The 20,665-nt window shown below is 43.4% G+C and overlaps 1 protein-coding gene across 1 annotated transcript in view; it reads right to left on the bottom strand.

Moving 5' to 3' along the window:
- Positions 1 to 213: 213 nt before the first annotated feature.
- The window catches only part of lama4 (laminin, alpha 4), a 32,378-nt gene continuing 11,926 nt past the window's right edge, over positions 214 to 20,665 (bottom strand). The window contains exons 10-40 of the mRNA XM_070849167.1: positions 20,360 to 20,470; positions 19,843 to 19,954; positions 19,551 to 19,715; positions 18,971 to 19,164; positions 14,705 to 14,821; positions 13,939 to 14,087; positions 13,235 to 13,376; positions 13,050 to 13,143; positions 12,858 to 12,974; positions 12,482 to 12,667; positions 12,230 to 12,369; positions 11,354 to 11,518; positions 10,514 to 10,659; positions 9,427 to 9,589; positions 9,192 to 9,325; positions 8,913 to 9,084; positions 8,630 to 8,761; positions 8,389 to 8,531; positions 7,589 to 7,718; positions 7,179 to 7,316; positions 6,801 to 6,934; positions 6,291 to 6,455; positions 5,879 to 6,032; positions 5,581 to 5,774; positions 5,274 to 5,463; positions 5,011 to 5,166; positions 4,049 to 4,208; positions 3,372 to 3,499; positions 3,164 to 3,257; positions 1,249 to 1,368; positions 214 to 1,160 (exon numbers count right to left, since the gene is read on the bottom strand). Of these exons, the coding sequence (XP_070705268.1) occupies positions 1,015 to 1,160; positions 1,249 to 1,368; positions 3,164 to 3,257; positions 3,372 to 3,499; positions 4,049 to 4,208; positions 5,011 to 5,166; positions 5,274 to 5,463; positions 5,581 to 5,774; positions 5,879 to 6,032; positions 6,291 to 6,455; positions 6,801 to 6,934; positions 7,179 to 7,316; positions 7,589 to 7,718; positions 8,389 to 8,531; positions 8,630 to 8,761; positions 8,913 to 9,084; positions 9,192 to 9,325; positions 9,427 to 9,589; positions 10,514 to 10,659; positions 11,354 to 11,518; positions 12,230 to 12,369; positions 12,482 to 12,667; positions 12,858 to 12,974; positions 13,050 to 13,143; positions 13,235 to 13,376; positions 13,939 to 14,087; positions 14,705 to 14,821; positions 18,971 to 19,164; positions 19,551 to 19,715; positions 19,843 to 19,954; positions 20,360 to 20,470 (4,491 nt within the window). The 3' untranslated portion in view covers positions 214 to 1,014. The remainder of the gene's footprint in view (positions 1,161 to 1,248; positions 1,369 to 3,163; positions 3,258 to 3,371; positions 3,500 to 4,048; positions 4,209 to 5,010; positions 5,167 to 5,273; positions 5,464 to 5,580; positions 5,775 to 5,878; positions 6,033 to 6,290; positions 6,456 to 6,800; positions 6,935 to 7,178; positions 7,317 to 7,588; positions 7,719 to 8,388; positions 8,532 to 8,629; positions 8,762 to 8,912; positions 9,085 to 9,191; positions 9,326 to 9,426; positions 9,590 to 10,513; positions 10,660 to 11,353; positions 11,519 to 12,229; positions 12,370 to 12,481; positions 12,668 to 12,857; positions 12,975 to 13,049; positions 13,144 to 13,234; positions 13,377 to 13,938; positions 14,088 to 14,704; positions 14,822 to 18,970; positions 19,165 to 19,550; positions 19,716 to 19,842; positions 19,955 to 20,359; positions 20,471 to 20,665) is intronic.

Here is a 20,665-nt window from a genome sequence, read left to right as displayed (position 1 = left end):
AACGTAGTCACTGACAAGAGGTATCTTATTACTTCCACGTCTCTCGTTTGTCCTCAACCTCTAATATTTGCTGGAAAAGTGCAGCTACTACACAGTAGAGGGCGCTGTTTCCATGCTCGTACATACATACATACATACATACATACTACAGACTGTGAGTGCAGTCTGTGCTATAGACCAACAGACAAAGAGTCAAAAATACAGACGACATAATAGAGTACATATAGATTTATTACAGGAATAAAAACAAACCAGCCGAATATCCAAGGGTGTTATATGCTGGCAGAGACCACCGTATTAAATGATATATTATAGATCTCTGATGGATGATGGCTGTACTTAGGTATTACTGATCAATTCTGTTCGACATTCTAAACCAGTAATAAAACCCCAGGTGACCTTCTTTGTTAGTACAATCCATGAAAAGTAATTTCAGCATCAGTTTGTTGTGCTTTGTACTTAAGTAAAATCACAGTTCTGTCATTTGGAACACTGACTTCAAATAATCTGAAAATATACAAGAAAAACAACCAGCTTACTTGGATGTAAAATATGTTTTATTTCTTTGAAATAAAACAGTACAAAAAGGTTCTGAACAAGAGTTTGTAAAACGAGCTTGTGCCATTGAGCTTATATAGCTAACGTGGGATGTTGGAACATGAAATGCATTACCATCAAATGTGTCTTTTATATCATGCACTGTAACAATAACTAAATATCTAAATCATGGATACACTGTTGGTTCCTCCTGATGTTTAGGAACCTGAAATCCGTCCACATTCTCTTATAAATTGTGGGTTTCTTTTCTGGTTATTCTTAAATTTGGTCATTTTGGTCATTTTCATGACTTTCTTGGCATTGTCATTTAAAACAAACAGTAAAAGACAGAAACAACGACAAACATCCGACGATGAGTGAAAGGAACAGTGACAGTACTTCTCGTAATGGTTATGTTGAACAGAAAGAAAGTGTTTAATGTGTTTGGTCAGTGCTGTGTCCAGGATAGTGATTGTGTTATGCTGCTGGACAGGTTCCAACGCCGACCGCTCCACTGACCAGGACAGCTTTGCTGAAGCTCACTTGGCTGTTATTGATGGTGAGATTCCTCACACAGCCCACGTAGGCCTTCCTGGTGGGGATGCCCTCTGGGAGGAAAAGGTCTGAGAGGAAGAAGAGTGTGTCGCAGGATTAGAATGGTGTAATGACACGAGTATAACGGGAGTGAATCATAAATGTGTTCCTGGTCACCTGGAGCTCCACCGATGAACACTGGCTTCCTGGTATCTGTGGAGCTGGGGTTCACAGGTCCCACCACATGGTTTACCTCAGAATCCACGTCCAGCTGGACAACATTGGCGTCCCGGATCACTGTGATCAAGGACAGAGTACATCTGTTTGTCCAAATCCTCCACAGAGTCCAGACCACAGCACTATGACTTACTCAGTGGTGGAAGAAGTAGTCAAATAAATAGAAATACCATAGTCTAAAATTACTCCATGTAAATATATGCTTTATATATAATGGTGTATAAAGCAGCAGTAATGCACTGTTGCCTATAAAGTCTGAATAATTGTTCAATACCCCCAATCTTGTTAAAGCCTGAATACACAGTCTGCAAAGGTTCATTGTGGTTTAAGTTTCACTGTGACATGTTTGGAAGAGTTTGATCAATAAAGTTGAGAAGATATAAACTTTATTTATCAAGAATAAATCACATTGTCACAATCATTTCATGAGAAGAGGTAGAACACATTTGATTACAACTTTATGGGCAACAGTGTATATATATGCTTTATATATAATGGCGTATAAAAGTAGCAGTAGTAGTTTCATACCAAATAAGTCCAGTGCTGGAGTAAGTGTACTTGGATGTATTCCACCACTGTGACTGTTACCATTCTCACTCTTGGTAAGTCTCTTATTTCCTCAAAGAAATACAGTAAGTCTGTGAAAACAGCTGTAGAGTTTCTTCTAAGGTGCTTTAAAAACTGCAGAGTGCAGATGTATAGCAGAACGCCTGCGTTTCAGACTGCTGACATGGATTTCGATAGACATGGGCATGAAGCCTCAATGGAAGGTCTAGTTTCCTGTCAAATGGCCACTACTGCGTCAGAGGCTTGGATTCTTCTGGACCCGTATTAGGGACTAAACATCAAGAAATTTTAGCCTTTGCTGCTCCAGTGTTTTTCAACCTGCCTCTAGCAACTTCCCAGATTGTATGGAAGAGTGATTCTAAATTGTGTATGTACTTTCACTGTACTGGTGGAGGGAGAGCTAATTTTAATACTAGATCACATAGTAGCCAATATCTACCCAGCAGTATGTCATACATACTATAAGATCTCTGAACTGACTACACAGTATGTTCTGTTTGAAAAGGAATCTTTTAAATTGTTTGAATGAAGCTAAAAAATACCAATAATTATGTAATTTTTTGACTTTTTAACTTGCTTTGTTTTTAACTGTGTGTTGTACAGTGTCCTTGAGTGCCTTGAAAGGCGCCTATAAATAAAATGTATTATTATTATTATTAATAATAGTTCAGTCAACCACTGCTTTTTTCAACACTTCATACTTCCAGTGACAGCTGCCAAAGCCCTGCACCTTGTGATATAAATGTCGTGTTGGATTAAACGGTCCTGGAAAGCACTGAGTTGTGGCATCGACTCTACACACTCCTGTTTAGACTCATCTTTTTTTAGCTTTTACTTCTTTATTGAGAAGCACTGCTGTGCTGTCTGCTCTACAGAGGTACTATGTAAATACATTTGAGCTTTACTCCATTAACATTACAAATGTGACGTGTTTGATATAATTCCTGTGCATACGCAGTGTGACCTGTTTAGACTGGCATCAGACTTCAGTGCTCTTCTCTTTCATTATTTCATTGTTTTATCATCATTAGTAGCAGTCGTTTTATTAGTATTAGTAATTATTAAACATGGACCAAGCACAAAGAAATATTAATCTCAAAATGAGAAGAGATTATTATTCCTTCATTCCTCCATTGTTCCTGACTCTAATACTATTCATGCAACACCATTCCATAGTCTCTATCTGAGACTGTTGATTTGTATCTACAAGCACACATCAACATATGAATACCAACACATTCATCCAGTAAAACTGTATAGTTAAAATGTATTATTATATAATCCTTACCAGTGACTCTGTGCCAGTTTCCGGTACACAGACCCTGTGCTGGTGACACTTTCGTGAAGAACTCATGAGACCCATCGTTCACAAGAACCACCATCTGGAAACACACACCAACATTGTATTCATGCATTCAAACAGAAGATACATTTTTGATGAACATAACATGACCTGGATGTGTATAGTTTTCTGGCTGGCTGTGCCACTGACTCACCTCCCCTTGATGAATGTACATAGTGAGGCTGCCCTCTGCTGTGAGCACATGTAGTAGCACGCCAGATGCCACACGGGGGCGCACCTCCATCACCAGCTCAAACCTCAGCCCCAGGTCAAACGTTTCATCTGAGGGAGAGAGAGGCAGAGAGAGCATGATGAGGTGACTTCTGGGTGCCTCACCAACGCTGGGCCTCCCTGTTGCAGCACTGATCAGTCATGTTTCTCCGTGGTGCATGCACATGAGAAATTACTCGACTCGTTCAACAGCTGCAGCTCAGTTCCCAGGTTTCTCAGGGCCTTCACCCAGCTCACCCTCCCGCCCAATCCCCTGCTCTCCCATCTCAGCAGAGACACAATTTCACCACAGCTGCACTGAGGGTATCATGTTCCCTCAGCCAACCCAACTCTTTCCATGCATGCATGGTGAAAGACCAGAGGGTCTGTGAGTTGTCCAGAAGGAAATCAAATGAGCCATGTAACACAACAGATGTTCAGTTTGCAAACAGATGCAGATCCTGCCAAATGTATGTGCTGCTACACTTGGGAAGACAGATTGTATACAATTAACACTTTGCAAACTCTGGATTTGTATTAAATGAAAAATTCCTCAGTTTCAAACGGGAAAGACAAGCTTGTCCCATCAGTTTTGCATTAAAAAACCAACTTGAAATGTACCCAGCATGACATATCCGCCTTCTTCTGCAAAGTATGTTCCTGCCTCAGAGAGTCCCTCAAAGCATGGCGTGACCCCGGAGGTCTCTGTGATGGAGGATAACCACTGCCCGTCGAGCTGAAGGTTCTTCAAACAGCCGGTGAAGCTGTATGCCGAGTTTCTCTGAAAGGAACACACATAAAAAGATCACATATAATAATAATAATAATAATACATTTTATTTTTAGGGCACCTTTCAAAGCTCACAAGGTCGCCGTACAGAATACACATAAAACATACAATATAATAGATAAAACAGGTGTAAAACAGGTATAAAAACAAGCAATAAAATACAGTAGCAGTGCAAAATGAATCAGAGGGAGTAGGAAAGTGTGAAAAGATGGGTTTTGAGTCTGGATTTGAAGAGCAGTAAGGAGTCGGTGTTACGGAGGTCGGGGGGGAGTGAGTTCCATAACTGGGGAGCCGAGCATATGAAAAACTAAATAAATTAACATCATAGGGCCATTCTAACCATCACAGGAGGAAATTTGGAGGAAAAAAATAACTCATTCTTCCTCTTACAAATAGGAACTTGACTTTATAAGTAATAACAAACACATCCTTCCTCACGTCAGGACACTCAGGGCTTTTGTTACTACTGTCCTACTTATTCTGGTATGACAACTAGCCTACGGTGACTAATGTTAGCTAAAGGAACAGTAATAGCACTGCTGTAAAAACAATCAGATTATGCCTTCCTGTTGAGTTCTAAGGGGCTGAGGGTCACACTGGTGAGTTCCTGCAGTCTGTGGGAACAGCAGTTTAAACAGAGCACAGCTGGATATCTACTGGTGTACCCATACATATATTCCAGGAGATGCCAAAGGTTTGTAAGAAGTTACTGGAGGCTGCGGACCATGATGGAATATTCATGCCGTGTATGTTTTTAATGTCAGATCTCTTCCACATACATGTGTACCCGTACCTGAATGTTCTTCTGGGCCCTCCCCGGAGGAACTCCTCCAACATAGATGGGACTGCTGACATGCCAGGAGACGTTGCTTCCCTGAGCTCTGTCTTCCAACACTGTGAGACCATCAATTATTATACGCCCCATACTCCCATCACGGATAAAAATAACCTTCAGCAGGAGAAGAGAGGAGGGTGTCACTGAGGAAATTGTTGACACGTAACCAAACATGCACCCCCCCCCCATGCGTACTGTGCATACAAACCGACAGGACTTACATTGTGCCATGCGCCGTCATTGTATTTCTCCTCGCTCCTGATTTTGACTCTTTGGTCTGCGACATTGAAGGTGTATATGAGCTTCCCATGGGCCAGGAAGAGAGCCATGAAGTTGTCTTCTTGGGCATCAGACACATACAAGATGAGGCCAAAGGACGAGTGGGTCTTTAGGGACAGGGAGAAGTGGGACCTGGGAGGTGGTAGGTGCATTGAGTCGTGTGCGCAGATACAAAGAAACAGTGCAAAGGGAGGTTTTGAACAGACTTGACCTTGAGGTTGCTTGTAAAGAGTTCTTCGCTTGACATACCTCTCAGAAATAGAGTCCGGGAGGTCTGTGTAGTGCTGCCTGCTGTTGGCGATGCCGCCGTAGTGGAAGGCTTGGCGGGTTGCTCTGGGACTGGAGGAGAGGTAGCAGGGGTCGACGTTCAGCTCTGATGGCTCCTGGTCATCACTCCTCAGTTCCATCAGGCCCAGAGGGAGGCTGGACCTCTCCCTACTGACCTGTGGGAGTGTTTACTGGGTGTCAGGGTGGTCTAGAACATTGGGAGGGATAGAAAAAAGTCACCGTGCCTCAGGTCTACTGAAGGCCCTCATTTTCATTCTACCTTCTGTGACTGGCTGTGTTTGGCTCTAGACGTGTGTTCCCTGTGTCTCGATAGCAGAGCAGCAGGGGGGCGCTGGACCGGACAGTCCTGCAGGGAGGTCTGGACCTTCTCTGTGTACCGCTGGAAGTCCTCAGGCTCAATGTCCCGGTCTTGCCTACAAAAACACAAGTAGAGGGAGTGACAGAGAGAGAGAGCTGCAGAGACACTGCCAACACAATAGTGTGTCTCCATAGCAACAAACTCCATAGCCCCAACTAGTCAGCTAACAGCTTTATTTGTGAGTCTCTTCCTCACATAGAGTGATTGGGTTTAATACCTCTAAGCTAAGCAGCAATCAGAGCCAAGCACTTGATTAAAAAGCTCTCCGTGTTGCAGTCTGGACAGACATGAAGGGTGCTCAGTGGTGATTTACCTGTTAATGTACGCGTAGCTGATGCAGCCCGTCAAGTTCTTAAAGCTGCTGTGCGGAGACCCTCCGAAGTAGAAGGTCTTCACAGCTGAACCCGACGATGATCTTGCAGACGATGCTGGACGTTTCTTGTCCTGCTTGTCTTTATCGTCCACCAGCAGTGAATACCTACAGTGAACAGCACACCCAGTCAGCTGCTATATCTTCAGACGCAGGCGCCCGCTTTCAGGGTAATGAACTGGCTTCACACTGCCATGCTGGGTGTGTTGATCCTGATGCGGGTGTGCTAATTATATTCCGCCGACAGCTTCGACTGGTGCAGCAGCACCTGTGCCAGACAACTAACAGACGAGCTGAGTTTTGTGCTCTCCATGTGTCTAAATTTAAGTCTATTCAGCTTTACACAGTCGAGAGGAAACAGGATGTAGACGGCCAACACAGGCGTCCACATACAGACAGCTGTTAGCAGGACTCTGCAGGTGACAACTTGCTTTAACAGAGATGAAAACTTACTTCTGATTGTTCACTGAGGCCACCAAGAAGTGCGTCCTTCCGTCATTGTATTGTTTCTTGTGCGATTTAACTCGTGTGCCTCTGGAGTTGAGCACCACTGCTCCGTTCTCCAGGGAGATGCTGAACTCATTGGACTGAAGTGGGAGAAAATAAGTTTGTGGTTAATACTAAGGAGAAGGTTGTTTTTTTTAAATCACAAAACACACCCAAGGTAAAATCTTGATTTTTCTTGATTTATGACATAATGATACTTGTGATTTTCATTGTTTTAACCCCCTTAAATTTTAAAAACAAATTTTCCCACTCAACTATTTGAAATCTAGCATTTGACCTCTTTCTGAAATGTGACTTAAAGACACACTGTAGATGAGTGCATACCTCTTCACTGTGGTAGAACAGGAGGCCACTTGACTGCAGGGTTCTAAAGTTGAGTCCTCCCTCAAAGCTGTCGAAGGGTGAAATCTTTGCTGTGGATCCCAGGTAGCCCTCGCCGGTGAAATAGGCCTTACGGGACATCTGTCACAATAAAGACACATCTCACTTTCACCGCCTATTACCTTCCACTCTCCGCTCAGCTTACAGTTCAGTGATCCTCCAATGGGAATATCGACTGACTCATGTGAAAGCTGTTGAACTAGAACAGCCAATTATTTTCACTCAAGTGAGAGTGAGACTTTGTGCCGATGTGTGTGCAATCCACTCTTGGTCCATATGTGCTATTGACTCCAGATGGATGTATGCAGTGCATCATCAATGACCTTGTGTGAAGTGGTGGAGGGAAAACTTACAAAGGACTCCTCTGGGCAGCCACTGCTGATGCCGATGGTGCCGGGCTCCTCCAGCAGGTTGAAGTCTTTTTTCTGGAACTGGAAACCTTTCACGCAGCCTTTCAGGCCTATGACAGCAGCCAGCTCAGGCCTGTGGTCATAAACATACTGTCACCATCTTATAGTAAAATTCTAATCTGCATTAGAGACGGTATCTATGTAAAATCATCGTTCTATTTATTGTGGGGCTTATCCACATCTAAACTCACATTTCTACTGTCAGGTATAGTTACAACAAGGACCTCTCTCGACAAACATGATGTAATGAGTTCAAACTTTAAAGTGAAATACGCTGTTTTTCTTTTTAAAGCTACACTAACAGATTTTTTTTTGTCACTTGGGGGCAGAAGAATCCAAAACAAAGTGAAAATCATTCCTCAGACAATAATACTTATACGGTAGTAATGGCTGACATGTTAGCAAATGTTAATTAACAATAAGAGTGAATGCTCCTTTTAGCTCTAGTTGGGTTCCCACGACTTCTTGAGAACAATGTTTTGTCTTTAACTGCTTGATGTTTTGCTGGGCACTTAATGCAAAGGGAATTTATCAAGGTTTTTTGTTTTCTGAAACTGGGCCATTCACAGAAGTTGGACTCAAAATTTGCTCTCGCTCCCACATCGGGCATCCAAACGGGGATGTCCAGTTCAGCTTTGAGTGCTTTGGTTTACACATGAGAAACACACTGCAACTACAGTTCCTGAGAAACAACTCTGTTGTATTGAGTGCACTACGTGTGGTTGCTAGTTTACTTAGCTCACCTGGACTTTAGAATGCTGGATGGAGCCCCGCCTATGTAGATATCAGAGAAAGGCAGTGTGGTCTTTTGATTTTCCATAGATTTAACATGGCTCTTGTCCACCAGTAGGATAACCTTCTTTGACTGATGGTAGATCACTGACACCTGTGCAAACGGCCCAACAACCACAGTTACAGCAACACGCAGCTCATTCACAAGTTCTAGTTGAAACTATCTAACCTGCAAATTGAGGAGGAGTCTACCTCATGGTATCTTGCATCATTTATTTGCAGTTTTGGTAAGTTATTCTCCAAAAGCTGCGGCCCACTGCTGAAACCAAAGTCGTACATTAGGCGCAGGTAGCCATTCTTTATCTCTAAAAGGAAGAATTTATCCTGAAAAGAAGAGATGGAGATGCATTAGAATTTGTCTGGGACATTCAGCCATGTTGAGCATTGAGCACTAAATATCCATCTACACTTCAGTGATTCTTTTATATCTAGAAAGAAGTCTGTGGTATAACCTTTAATTAGTCTTTAGACTCACCCTGTTGACCATGAGGAAAAGGACACCATTGTTCGCCACAGTTCGCACTGCAATATCAAATCTTGTGACGACGCCAAATTTGCCCCTTCTCTCAATATTATTGATGAGTGCATAGCCTGTTCCATCAAACAGGTAGCTGGCAATGCGACTCTGGGAAAACGCCAACTTGTACCTGAGAGCAGAAGGAGAAATGTTACTGATACTACAAACAGTCTACTGCATGGCATAAACTCAGTGCCAGTATCTACATGAGGTTAATCTGGCCATGCAACTGTGTACCTGGGGCACGGTGATGATGTAATTACATCCATTTTGTGAGTCTCCTTGAAGTTGTATAGACTGATGACGTCGTTGTTCAGCGAACCCAACTCGATGCAGCCCACAAAGGGAGCAAGACTCAGAGGAGGTGGAAGCTAGTGCATTGAAAAAAAAAACCCACAGCCAGACGTCATCACTTAGGAAACAACAAAGTGAAGATTTATTTGCAGTGGAGAATGTTCGTAAGAGGCAATACCCTGACATCTGGGGGGACACCACCAACAAAGAAGACCACATCCTTGGGGTCGATGTCGAACAGTGAGTCTGTGCCTGGAGCCTCGCCCTTCTGGATGAACTTCTGCTCGTCTGTGGAGCTCTGGCTGGGGATGGTTAGGAAAACCTTTCCATGTCTGCCCAGCCTGCGAGCAAGGGGCACAAAGGAGCATGAATATCGAAAAAAAGGTATTCCGGCCATTTGTGTGCACAATTCTTGCATGAGGACCAAAGTCTATACCTTAAGTTCATCAAAGGTGCAGGATTTAGGGGGATCTTCTGGCAGAAATGCACTATAATATTCATAGATATGTTTTAAGTCATTTGTAATCACCTAAAACTGTTTTTGTTAGCTTAGAATGAACCTTTCATGGGGGGTACGTCCCAAGCCTCTGATTCGATATTTCCTTGCTCCAATTCTTGCACTATCTGGAAGGTGTTCTGGCCGTCCCAAATCTCTTTCTTTATTTCTGCTGTGAGGAGCGAGGACTGAGGAGTAAGGAGGATCTCTGAGAATTCACGAGCGAGGATACACGGCAGCAGCCTTCATAGGAGTCTTTTACCAGCCGGTATGGCCCCTTATTGGATATCAGTTATTGACTGGATACTGCTAATCAGTTTTGTGCTCTCCATTTGTCTAAATTTAAGTCTATTCAGCTTTACACAGTTGAGAGGAAACAGGATGTAGACAGCCAACACAGGTGTCCACATACAGACAGCTGTTAGCCGGACTCTGCAGGTGCTCCTCTACCATAGAGTCTGCCTCGTTGCATCATCACGTTTCACCCTACACCTTTCATGTTTTTATGTCGCATCCTGAATTTGGAGTGAATGCATACGTTTGGAGGACAAACAAGAAGAGGAATAAATGGTTGCTTGTTGGCTAATCAGTTTGTTTTGAGAAGTGAGAACTCAAATTTTGTCAAATGGAAGATCATACTTATCATTTACGAGGGCCACAAAGTTTCTCCTAATTAAGGTGAGCTGAGGGATATTCAGTTTGTTGCAATCTGCAACCTTACCACTAGATGCCCCTAAATCATGCACACTGAACCTATAATGGATATTACCTCTCTACTTTAATATAGTTGAAGACTGCAGGCCACTGGCTGACAGGCTTTGAACCCAGCGGGATCTCGACATCTTCACCCCCGAGGTTGTACACGTACACCAAGTTGTCATTCTTGATAGCCAGTCCCATGTAGTCTTTCCTACCCTGTGAGCAGAAACAACGTAGACACCTCATAGTATGCTGCATCATGGTGAGTCTATAATTTTCCCATTATGGCCTTTGTTTTGTCATTTGACTTTCCTACAGGAGAATGGTAGTATTTCATGTTATGTTATCTTGAAATGAACCGCAGACCAATACTGCTCATACTGAGGCTACTCTTCCGCACTGAAAAGCCACAGACAAACACCGTTGCATAGATTACAGTGGCAGTGGAAATGTCGTTAAAAGAGAGCAGAGAGGCCTCACATTGAGTAGCTGCACTGTTTCTGTGCACCAGTGGGCGGGGGCTAATGGTATTTATGTAAATGAACTCCGACTTTGAAGGCACACACATGCACTATTGTCACCGGCGTCTCTTGGAGACCTTTTGAAAGGCACAACTGTGCGCTTTCAAAGCCCGTCATTCCTGGCTCCATGATCACAACAAACTATTCATGTCCACAAGCTGTTCCCTGCCTTTTATCTCTGCCCTGGGCCTCTGGGTGTAAGTTTGTGAAGTTTCAGCAGCAGATATGGGCCCGCCTCAAAACCTCCTCACAAACTAACACCTATTTGATGCATACATTAGTGAAGAACTGCCAGCTCCACCAAGCATTGTTCCTGCTAGGAATTTCTTTCATAGTAACTCATTACCCCAAACGTTAGAGCAACCAAATGAGCTTTCTGGATTTCTCACATTTCTGTCTCCCAGGTATAGGATGAAACGGTCCTCTATAGGATCCTTGTCAGGGTCCACTCTCATGAACAAGCTGATGGACGTCATTGTCTTCAGTTCTTCCAGGTTGCTGTGAGGATGAACCTCCACTGAAGACTGACCGTTGAACTTCATGGACACCTGGACCTGGGGGAGAACACAGACTAGAATGATTTGAAATCAACACGAGGAGTTGTTTTTGTACCATACATTGAACTGCAAAAGTAATGTGTGTGTTTAATATCCCAAGATGGAAACCTGTTTCATTCTCTGTACTTTTATTTGCACGATTTTTCTTAAATGATTATACTGCTGAGTTGCTTTATGTCAACTTTTCCTTAACTGTTAGGATTGCTAGATTATTATTATTATCATTTTTATGCTAGTGTTAATTGTATGAGTGGAGTTCCTGCTCTTGTTTAAAGCTGTTCATTCATGGTCTACACACAGTTCATTTCTTGGTGAAGGTACCAGATGTGCTTGGCCACATCTGATCGGGATCTTGCATGTACAGATGACGCAGATTGGGTGTATGTCTGAAAGTGTATGGAAGCATCAATACTGCTGGGAGCTGCCATTTCTCTGCAGAATTCTATGTGTAAGGTTAGCTAGCTAGAGCTGACAGATGGCTACTGAAGGAGAGGTAAGTTTGGGATATGCAAGAACGTGAGGTGTCACTAAAAAGTCATTTCACTGATTTTCAGCAAGTTTCTTAATTTATAGATAGTGATGTCCGTACATAAGCAATCCTGAGAGTCGGACCATGGTTGCACATCCTCTAGGTCTATAAAGAGGTTTGATTCGGTTCTGGTTATGTCCTTGACCATATTGTATGCACGTTTAACATGATGGACTAACTTTCTTGGCCACACTCCTGGCCTGGGCTATTAGCTCTCTGATCCTCATGATGTTGGTGGTCACGTTATTGATAGGCTTCTTCTCCTCGACCACTTTCAGTTTGCCCAGCAGCTCAGGAACAAGAACATTCAGGTTCTCCACTATGAAGTACATTGAATGAGACGAAAAACAAGAATTTGAAGAGAATAACAAATGTCCAAGGCCAACAAAATATCCAAGATATGCATCTGTTGCTCCGGATAGTTATGATACCTGTTTCCCCGGCAGAAACAACTGCCTGTTCGTAAGCAGCGGTAGAGTATTCATTGTTTCTCATATTGCTGGCCCACTCCTCCACCTTGCTGGTGATGGGGGTGACGGTTTGAAGGACCTCTGCTGAGCGGTTCAGAGTCCCCTCGGCCACCTTCAGGGTAAACTCCAGTCGCTGTGGTGTTCTGTCTGGAAATGGATGCAGAGGTTAAGAAATGATATGTCAGGGTCTGGAGAGCATTTAGCTGATGGCAAAAAGTGGCCTGCTGTCATTAAAACCTTAAAGTCATCTAAAATGACAGTGGATTTTCTCATATGTCTGTGGATTTAACAGCAAATTGTCACACTGCTATGTTAAAGTAACAAAGTATTGTCTCACCTGTATGAATTCCATTGATATCCTCCACTATTTCCTTAAGTTTGTTGGTGTTTTTATCCATGGTCTCTTTGGTCTCCTCAATGTATTTTAGCTTGTCAACCACCTCGGATTCTACCTCTGTCACAGAGATGAAGTAAATGTCAAAGTGGACACACTAACAATGAAAAAATGCATTCTGTGAAAGCCCCGTACCAATTTGTTCTGAACGTAATGAAACAGACTCCTTGAAAACATTGTCACTCTGCGTTACCAGGTACCCAAGCTGTGCATTGATCCCAGTGACGGCCTGAAACACAGAGCACATAGCAAAGCTACAGAATGGTGATAGGAATTACAATGGATGCATGCTGTGCGTGCATTTCTGTCATATAGCATACATCTTCAGCTCTTTGGGACAAGTTGAGGGTGGTGAGCGAGGTGATGTTGGCATCATCTACGTATTTCACTATGTTGTTGTAGACGTTGGCAGCACTTATGGCCCTCTGCACAAAGCCATTGGCATCACTCTTTCTCAGATCCCTGGGGGAGACAGGATGATGGATGTTACAGTCTAATCTTAGTGATGCTATATTGCACATAATAGCATGTGAAATTCCCAGTGCTCATGAAAATCATATTAAATCAAAGTGGTATTGATATTCTTATATTAACAATGGATCAAATGACTAGGTGAAATGGGTCGCCTGTGAAGACAACCTGCTACCCCCAAGTGGCCCAAAAGATTAGTGTTGCTTTAAGTTTTTGAAATAAATCACCACGTAGACACACATTAAAGCTTATTTTGAATTAATCCCATACACATTTGCTTATACATGTACAAATAGTGAATAGTTCATCAAATGTGTATTAATGCACGACTCCTGTACTCCTGCTTAAGTTAAGTTTTCTAAGCACTATGGTGCAGTGCTAAAATTAGAAGGTATATTTCATTTCAAAGGTTCATATCTTTAGTAGAAACCACCAGTCTTAGTGCCACAGAGGGTTGAGAGGCCTTGAGGGATGCACTAATGTGTTGTTATTTTTGCTCTTTTCGTGGGTCTGATTATTTGTAAGTAATGGGTTTAATAGAAGGGTGGCTCACTCCTCTAGTTCGTTCGCCTGTCTGTCCAGCTCCTCAGCGTGGTCGTCGGCCCTCTGCACCAGGTCTCTGTCAGCCAGCGAGAGACGCTCAGTCTTCTCCATCAGCCTTTGGCTGGCGCCATCGACCGCTGCGTGATACTCGGTCACATTCTGTGTGTGTGCAAATATTCACGTGCACACACAGACACACACACACACACACACACACACACACACACACACACACACACACAGATACAAACACATAAACATAAAAATTCCATTTACTCTTTGCAAGGACGTCCTACAGCTTTACATTTATGGCCCCTTTATACACACACACACACACACACACGTCCAAGCTAACATTGTTACCTCAAGATTATTGTAATTCCCCACAGTGTAACTCAATAGAGTGCTACAGGACTAAAAAGGGACGGCTACTTGAGAACACGGCTTACTCAATCTCCAGCGATCCACAAATTGCTTCCAAATCGAATTGGCCGGCTTTAGAATTTGACACAGGCTGCATCTCAGGAATCCATCTCATGAATTGATTCCATGCAAGCTCTCAGATATTGCAGTTCTATATCACACCTATTAGATTATGTGATACATACTCCCTCATTCAGGAAGCCATAAAGAAAACCTGAGTATCATTGGACATCATGGCATCAATGGACAGTGGGGACCCAGAGATTTTTCCATTCTCACCCCTGACCCCATCATATGAAACCACTGTGGCTCCCCCTCATAGTCATGGGCTTTCACAGTCATAGAGGCCTCACCTGCACTATAGCATGCACGTCATCCACAGCCTTCTCTGCTGCAGAGATGAAGCCTCTGGCTGTATCCAGTGTATCATTGACAGCAGTGTGGTCCTCTACCAGTCTCTCCTTCTTTGCCTGTGGACACAAGGAAATAAACATGATCAAATGTAGCCACAATTCAAGCTTCAGAACTTAATCCAATACTACTGCATCCCTATCTATATTAGATGCAGGATATAATAGAGTTAGATAGGAAATGAGAAGAGGGACTCTGACCTAAGCTGCCAAGACATACTGAAACACAATTCTTAAAGCAATAGTTTAGTCATTTAGGCAAATACATTTTTTATGTAGTTGGATCAGAAGATTGATACCACTCTCATATCTGTGAGTTAAGTTAGTAAGTTAGAGCCAGAAGGCGATTAGCTTCGCTTGGCATGAAGACTAGATGCTTGATGCCTTCCAGTACCATGTGTTTAATATGTATACAGAAATGTAAGTAAGTCATTTAAGTCTGAGGTTACAAAGGGGGGTATGTGCTGGAACTATTTCTTAGTGAGCCCCTGCGGAGCCCTGGCATTGTAGACTGGCTCTAGGGACATGGAACGTCACCTCTCTGGCAGGGAAGGAGCCAGAGCTGGTGCGGGAGGCTGAGTGTTACCAGCTAGATATAGTTGGGCTTGCCTCCACACACAGTGTCAGTTCTGGAACCTAACTCCTGGAGAGGGGCTGAACTCTCTCCTTTTCCTGAGTTGCCCAGGGTGAGAGGCGCCGGGTGGGTATGGGATTACTAACGAGTCCCTGGCTGAGCGTCACTGTGTTGTAGTTCCTCCTGGTGAACGAGAAGGCTGCCTCCATGCAATGATGGATTGCTGGGGTGAAGGCTCTGACTGTTGTGTGTGCTTATGCACCAAACAGCAGTTCAGAGTATCCGGCCTTCTTGGAGTCTCTGGATGGGATCCTGGAAGGGGTCTTTCTGGGGACTCCATAGCTCTACTGGGAGACTTGGATGGCACGGATTGGCCATAACAAACACCATGTTCGAGCATTGGGTGGTTCATGAGTTATCGGGGTACCACACTGCTCAGCCTCCCCAGGAAAGTATACTCCAGGTTGCTAGAAGGAGGATCCGCCTGATTGTCGAAACTCGGATTCAAGAGGAAAAATGTGGATTCCGTCCTGGTCATGGAACAGTGGACCAGCTCTTTACCCTTGCAGGGCTGTTGGAGGTAGACCATCCAGTCTACATGTGTTTTGTAATCCTGTGAGGGGTAATGCGGGAGTATAGGGTACTGGGTTAATTGCTACAAGCCATCCGGTCCCTGTATAACCAAAGTGAGAGCTGTGTCTGCATTCTTGGCACAAAGTCAAGCACGTTCTCAGTGAGTGTTGGACGCCAAGGCTGTCACTTGTCACCAATCCTGTTTGTGATACTCATGGAAAAGATCTGAAGGCGCAGCTGAAGTGAGGAGACCGTTCGGTTTGGAGTCCTCTGAATTGCATCTCGGCATTTTGAAGATTGCTGCCCCAAGTGGGGAAGTTTAAGTATCTCAGGGTCTTGTTCACAAGTGAGGGTAAAATGGAGCGCGAGACGAATTGGTGCGGCGTCAGCAGTAATGTGGGTGCTGTGCAATCAGAGTCAGAGTATTCAACAAAGTCGGGCATAACAAGAAATAGTTATAGCTTATAACTACCTGTAAATCCAGTAAGAGTCGTCACCCAATGCTTCCAGTATTTATGCTAAGCTAAAGCGAGAACACTTATCTTTATTATTATTTTTCTACCATTAGTTTCAGATTGAAGTTTAACATTTACATTTTAACATCTTTACGTCTTTGTGATTAACAAAATGTAATATGAAAGCTTAGTATCACTGCTTTTCACATCACGTTCAAACTGTGATAAAGGTGGTTAAAATGTGTGCCATATAACTGCAAAAACCTTGGCTTTATTCCAGCCTGTGCCTCTCTTTTTGTACTGTGAGCAATTCAATAAAGGCAACAATGCCAAGAAAGTATGACATTGAATTAGTGCCCAGATATTGTATGTGCAGTAGCTTTCAAAATAACTCCAGAAATGTCTCTTCTCTCTACTATATAGAAAAGTAATTTCAGTCAGCCTTGGTGTGCAGTGTAAGGTAGACGCTGAAAACCATAACATTAAACTTTACCCTCTGTCAGCTTCTACACCATTTAATAAGCAGATTCATCTAATTGTAGGAATGTGGTTGTTGGGAATAATGGTTTACAGTATCCACACCCCATCTTTAGTTTGACTGCATGACTGAATATGGCACAATGATGAGATCATTTGATTAGCTGTGGTAGCCCAGCGGTGTGTACACTGTGGCTGCAGCTGGTGTCGACCGGTCTGTGCTGAGGCTAGGAAGAGCCCCAGATTAGGAGAGGCTCCATGTTTGGTTAGTGCACCATTCATGGCATTGACTTCGAGCAGAGACCCTGATCACGAAGATCCCCGCTCCTGATAACACACGCGCACACAAATACACAAACACAGACACACATACAGACACACACAGAATTCTACAGCAGCTGTTCTGCTGGACTGCAGACCCATAATGTCAACCAGGGCATGACGACAAGGGCTGGATCTCAACTTCCTGGATCCAAATTCCAACCACATATGATTTTACACAGTTGTAAATCAACAAATCTCGGGACATGAATTGAAAATACAGCTATACTATATAAACTCCGTGACTGGAAGGACAATGCTGGTGTTTTGCATGTTTTTACTCAAATCATGTGCATTTACATTACTGCCAACCATTTTCTATGGCATATGTTTGCACATTTAGATTTTAGAGTTTAATGTGTTTCCTCCCCAACAGGCACATCTCACCACAGTATGAACATGATGGCAGCCGGTGTAACATCATCAGTTAACATGGGACATTCAGATGTAATCTCCATAAACAGATATCTGCATACGAATGCAGAATCTGTAAGTAAGGGGAAACATTTTTGTATTCATTTAAACATTCTTTGGCTGCATCTAGGTAAAATCTAGGAGAGCCAAAGAGGCAGCCTGGTGACTATTTAGCTTTTTATTGGGTTTTTAGAAATGTAACTACATTCATATGGGTTAAACACTGACCAGAGCATGAAAAGGAAGTCTTGGATTGGATATCTGTTATCTGTTACCTGGATATCCAGATCTTTATGCTGGAAGTCAGCCAAAAACAAAAAGTAAAACTAAAGTGTCATCAGTTGATAGGGACTGGGTCAGGTGTGGTCTAAAGGACTTAAGGGGACCTGATCCATCACTGCTCACTCTTTACAGTTTTCTGCTGTTTTAAAGCCCAGTCGCATTCGTTCTTGCATCTTCGCTAAATATGTGGTGAAAAACATATGATGAAGGCAGTGCCCACAGACCTAGCTACTACTATAGCTTAGTAAACTAACTGCTAAAGTGCAAATCAGTCACAATCATAGCCATGGAAGCTTTCTGAGCCAGCTAGCAAGATTGTTACTTGATTCCTGTATTTACGGGACATATTTGTGCCATTAACTTCTGTCTCATCACAGCATGGCAAAATAAAAGCAGATGTTGCATTACAGCTAATAAGCTTTGATCGGAGTCGCTAGCTCTCCATTCCCTCAAAGGTAAGCAGTGTGTTTGCCAATGGTCAGTGACTGAGTTCAGCTCTCAAATATACTGAATAATGTTTGCTGAACAGTCTTGTCACTGTTTTGGTTTTCTGTCTTGGACTTGGGTTACAATAAATATCCTCTGTAAAGTAATGGTTGTGTATCATGGGAAGTCATGCTTCTGCATGTATGTTCTGGATATCATCATGGAAAAGATTTATGCATTGCTTCTCCCCTTGTGTGGGCCCACTCCTAATCTAACAGGCTGGAGCTCCCACAGATGGTTTTGTTTTTCTGTTCTCGGTACTTGAATACCACAAGTAATAGACGTCTCTGACATGCTGGGCAAACAACAACCAGATCTCTCTCACACAGCCTTTCGCAACTGTACAGCGCCTGCTAAGGACGGCCTCTTCCTCTGTCTTTTAAGGCTAGGTACCTCTGTGTGATTGAACAAAACTCAACACTGTTGAAAACATTGTGAGTGGAGATAAAGCAGACAGCACTTAGAAGAGGAACTCTGTGCCAGCTCACTCCCTCACAGCAGGGAGGTGGACTCTTTAAAAGGACTGTTTACAAATGCATCCATACTGTAAAACACAGAATGAGAGGATGTGAGTGCTGATGGAGGGATGGCACTCAGCAGGGACCTGGAGAGTTCATGGGAAATCACCTCATTCCTCTGGAATTTGAGGATGTTGGCTCTGTTCCTGTCCTCCGTCTCCTGGACATTGCTGGCTGCTTTCTGGAGAAAGCTCTGAGCGTCTGACAGCTTGGTGGAGAAGCGGGACAGGACCTCCCTGACAGGTGGGAGGCGGCCGTCTGTGATCACCAACTTTTTTTCCAGCTGACGGATACGCCTCAGCACTGGAAGCACAATTGGAAACACTTTATCGTCACTATTGTCCCCTTTTAGCAACTCAAGACTTGCTGTAGACACTTGGTAACCCACTGTGTTACTCTGCTGAATGAAAAAAATCAAAGATGACTTTGTTGTTGGTCACATGTAGGTGTACAATTTTTATCTAGATATGTGCTATGCCTCCATGTGTGTGAAATGTGTAAAATAGTGCATCCAAATTGTGTTTTTGTAACATAATGTCTGATGAGAAACCAAAAACGATTATATGCATGACTTTAGATGCAGATATATTCCCCTCAGGATGAGCTGTAATAATGAATTACTTCTTGTTTCTGCCTGTCTCTCTGCTGGTGTGTTGTGAGGTGCTGTACTGCATGTTATATGTCCTCACAGTCGTGGGCTTCAGTTGATTCATCAGTGGCGATGGGTTCTCGTGGGGACAGATCCAGTGTCCTCATCCAGGTCACCATTCCTTGGGCCACCTCAGTGTTCTGTCTGACCACCTCTGGATCCACATCCTGCTGAACGCTGTACAGCTCCCAGTCCTGAATCATCTCTGTGCACATGCATTAATACACATAGGTGGGTTAGGAATCAGTAGGGTAGTCAGTCATTTTTATTCTTTCCAGCAGGAGAACTTCATCATTGCCAGAAATGTATGAGGACTTAAGTAGAGCAGTTACCTTCAATGCGAACGTTGAGATCAGTGAGGTTTGTGCTGAGCTGTTCAGCCAAGGTGAAGGTCTCCGCTGTGTCCTTATCCAGCTTGTTCCCCAGAGTTTTCACCACGCTCTCCTGAAAAACCACCACAAAAACAAGTGAATAACACGCTGATCAGTGGCTGAAGTCCAAGCTGGAGCTCTCTGGTGTCTTGTTCAAAGATTAGACTTAGTCTTAATCAGTGGAACACATTAGGTCCCATTTTTAGGGCTGTGTTCTGTTGTCAAATCGCTGTAGTGTAAAGAATGTGTAGAATTTGCTTGGCACACTGCATAGAAACATATAGATATACAGCAAAGCAATCTGAAACAACTTTAGATTAGATTATAGTGTAGCCGTTTTAATCGGACTGTTACTGTGAAGTACATAATTCATTTCTAGGAAAAGAAAAATAAGGCTTCAAATTCTAAATCTTTTTAAATCCCAGGCACCACTTCCAGGGTTAATGTGCATTAAAAGAAAGGTGATGGATTTGCTGACCGATTCACCCAGCTGTTTGATGTCCAACACCACAGCCTCTGTGGCCTCCTCCAGTTCCCCTGTCTGCGCTCTCATCACAGAGGACTTGTTTCTCCAGCCTTCAAACTGACTCTGGGAGCAAAGCAAATTCACTTATTAGGACTCGTAAAAACTCAATGTAGTGTGCAGAAGAAACCCTATTTCCGATTTACACATTCAGCAGACGCAAAGCATTCCTTTAGGCCTTTGTTTCTGGCCACTTCATGAATGTCAGTGAAATATTTACTGCCCTTTTAGTGCTGTTTTGTACAGAGGCCAGCCAGGGGC

The sequence above is a fragment of the Pempheris klunzingeri genome, chromosome 18 (assembly GCF_042242105.1).
Source record: "Pempheris klunzingeri isolate RE-2024b chromosome 18, fPemKlu1.hap1, whole genome shotgun sequence".
Taxonomy (NCBI): Eukaryota; Metazoa; Chordata; class Actinopteri; order Acropomatiformes; family Pempheridae; genus Pempheris; species Pempheris klunzingeri.
This window is presented reverse-complemented; position numbering and strand designations above follow the sequence as displayed.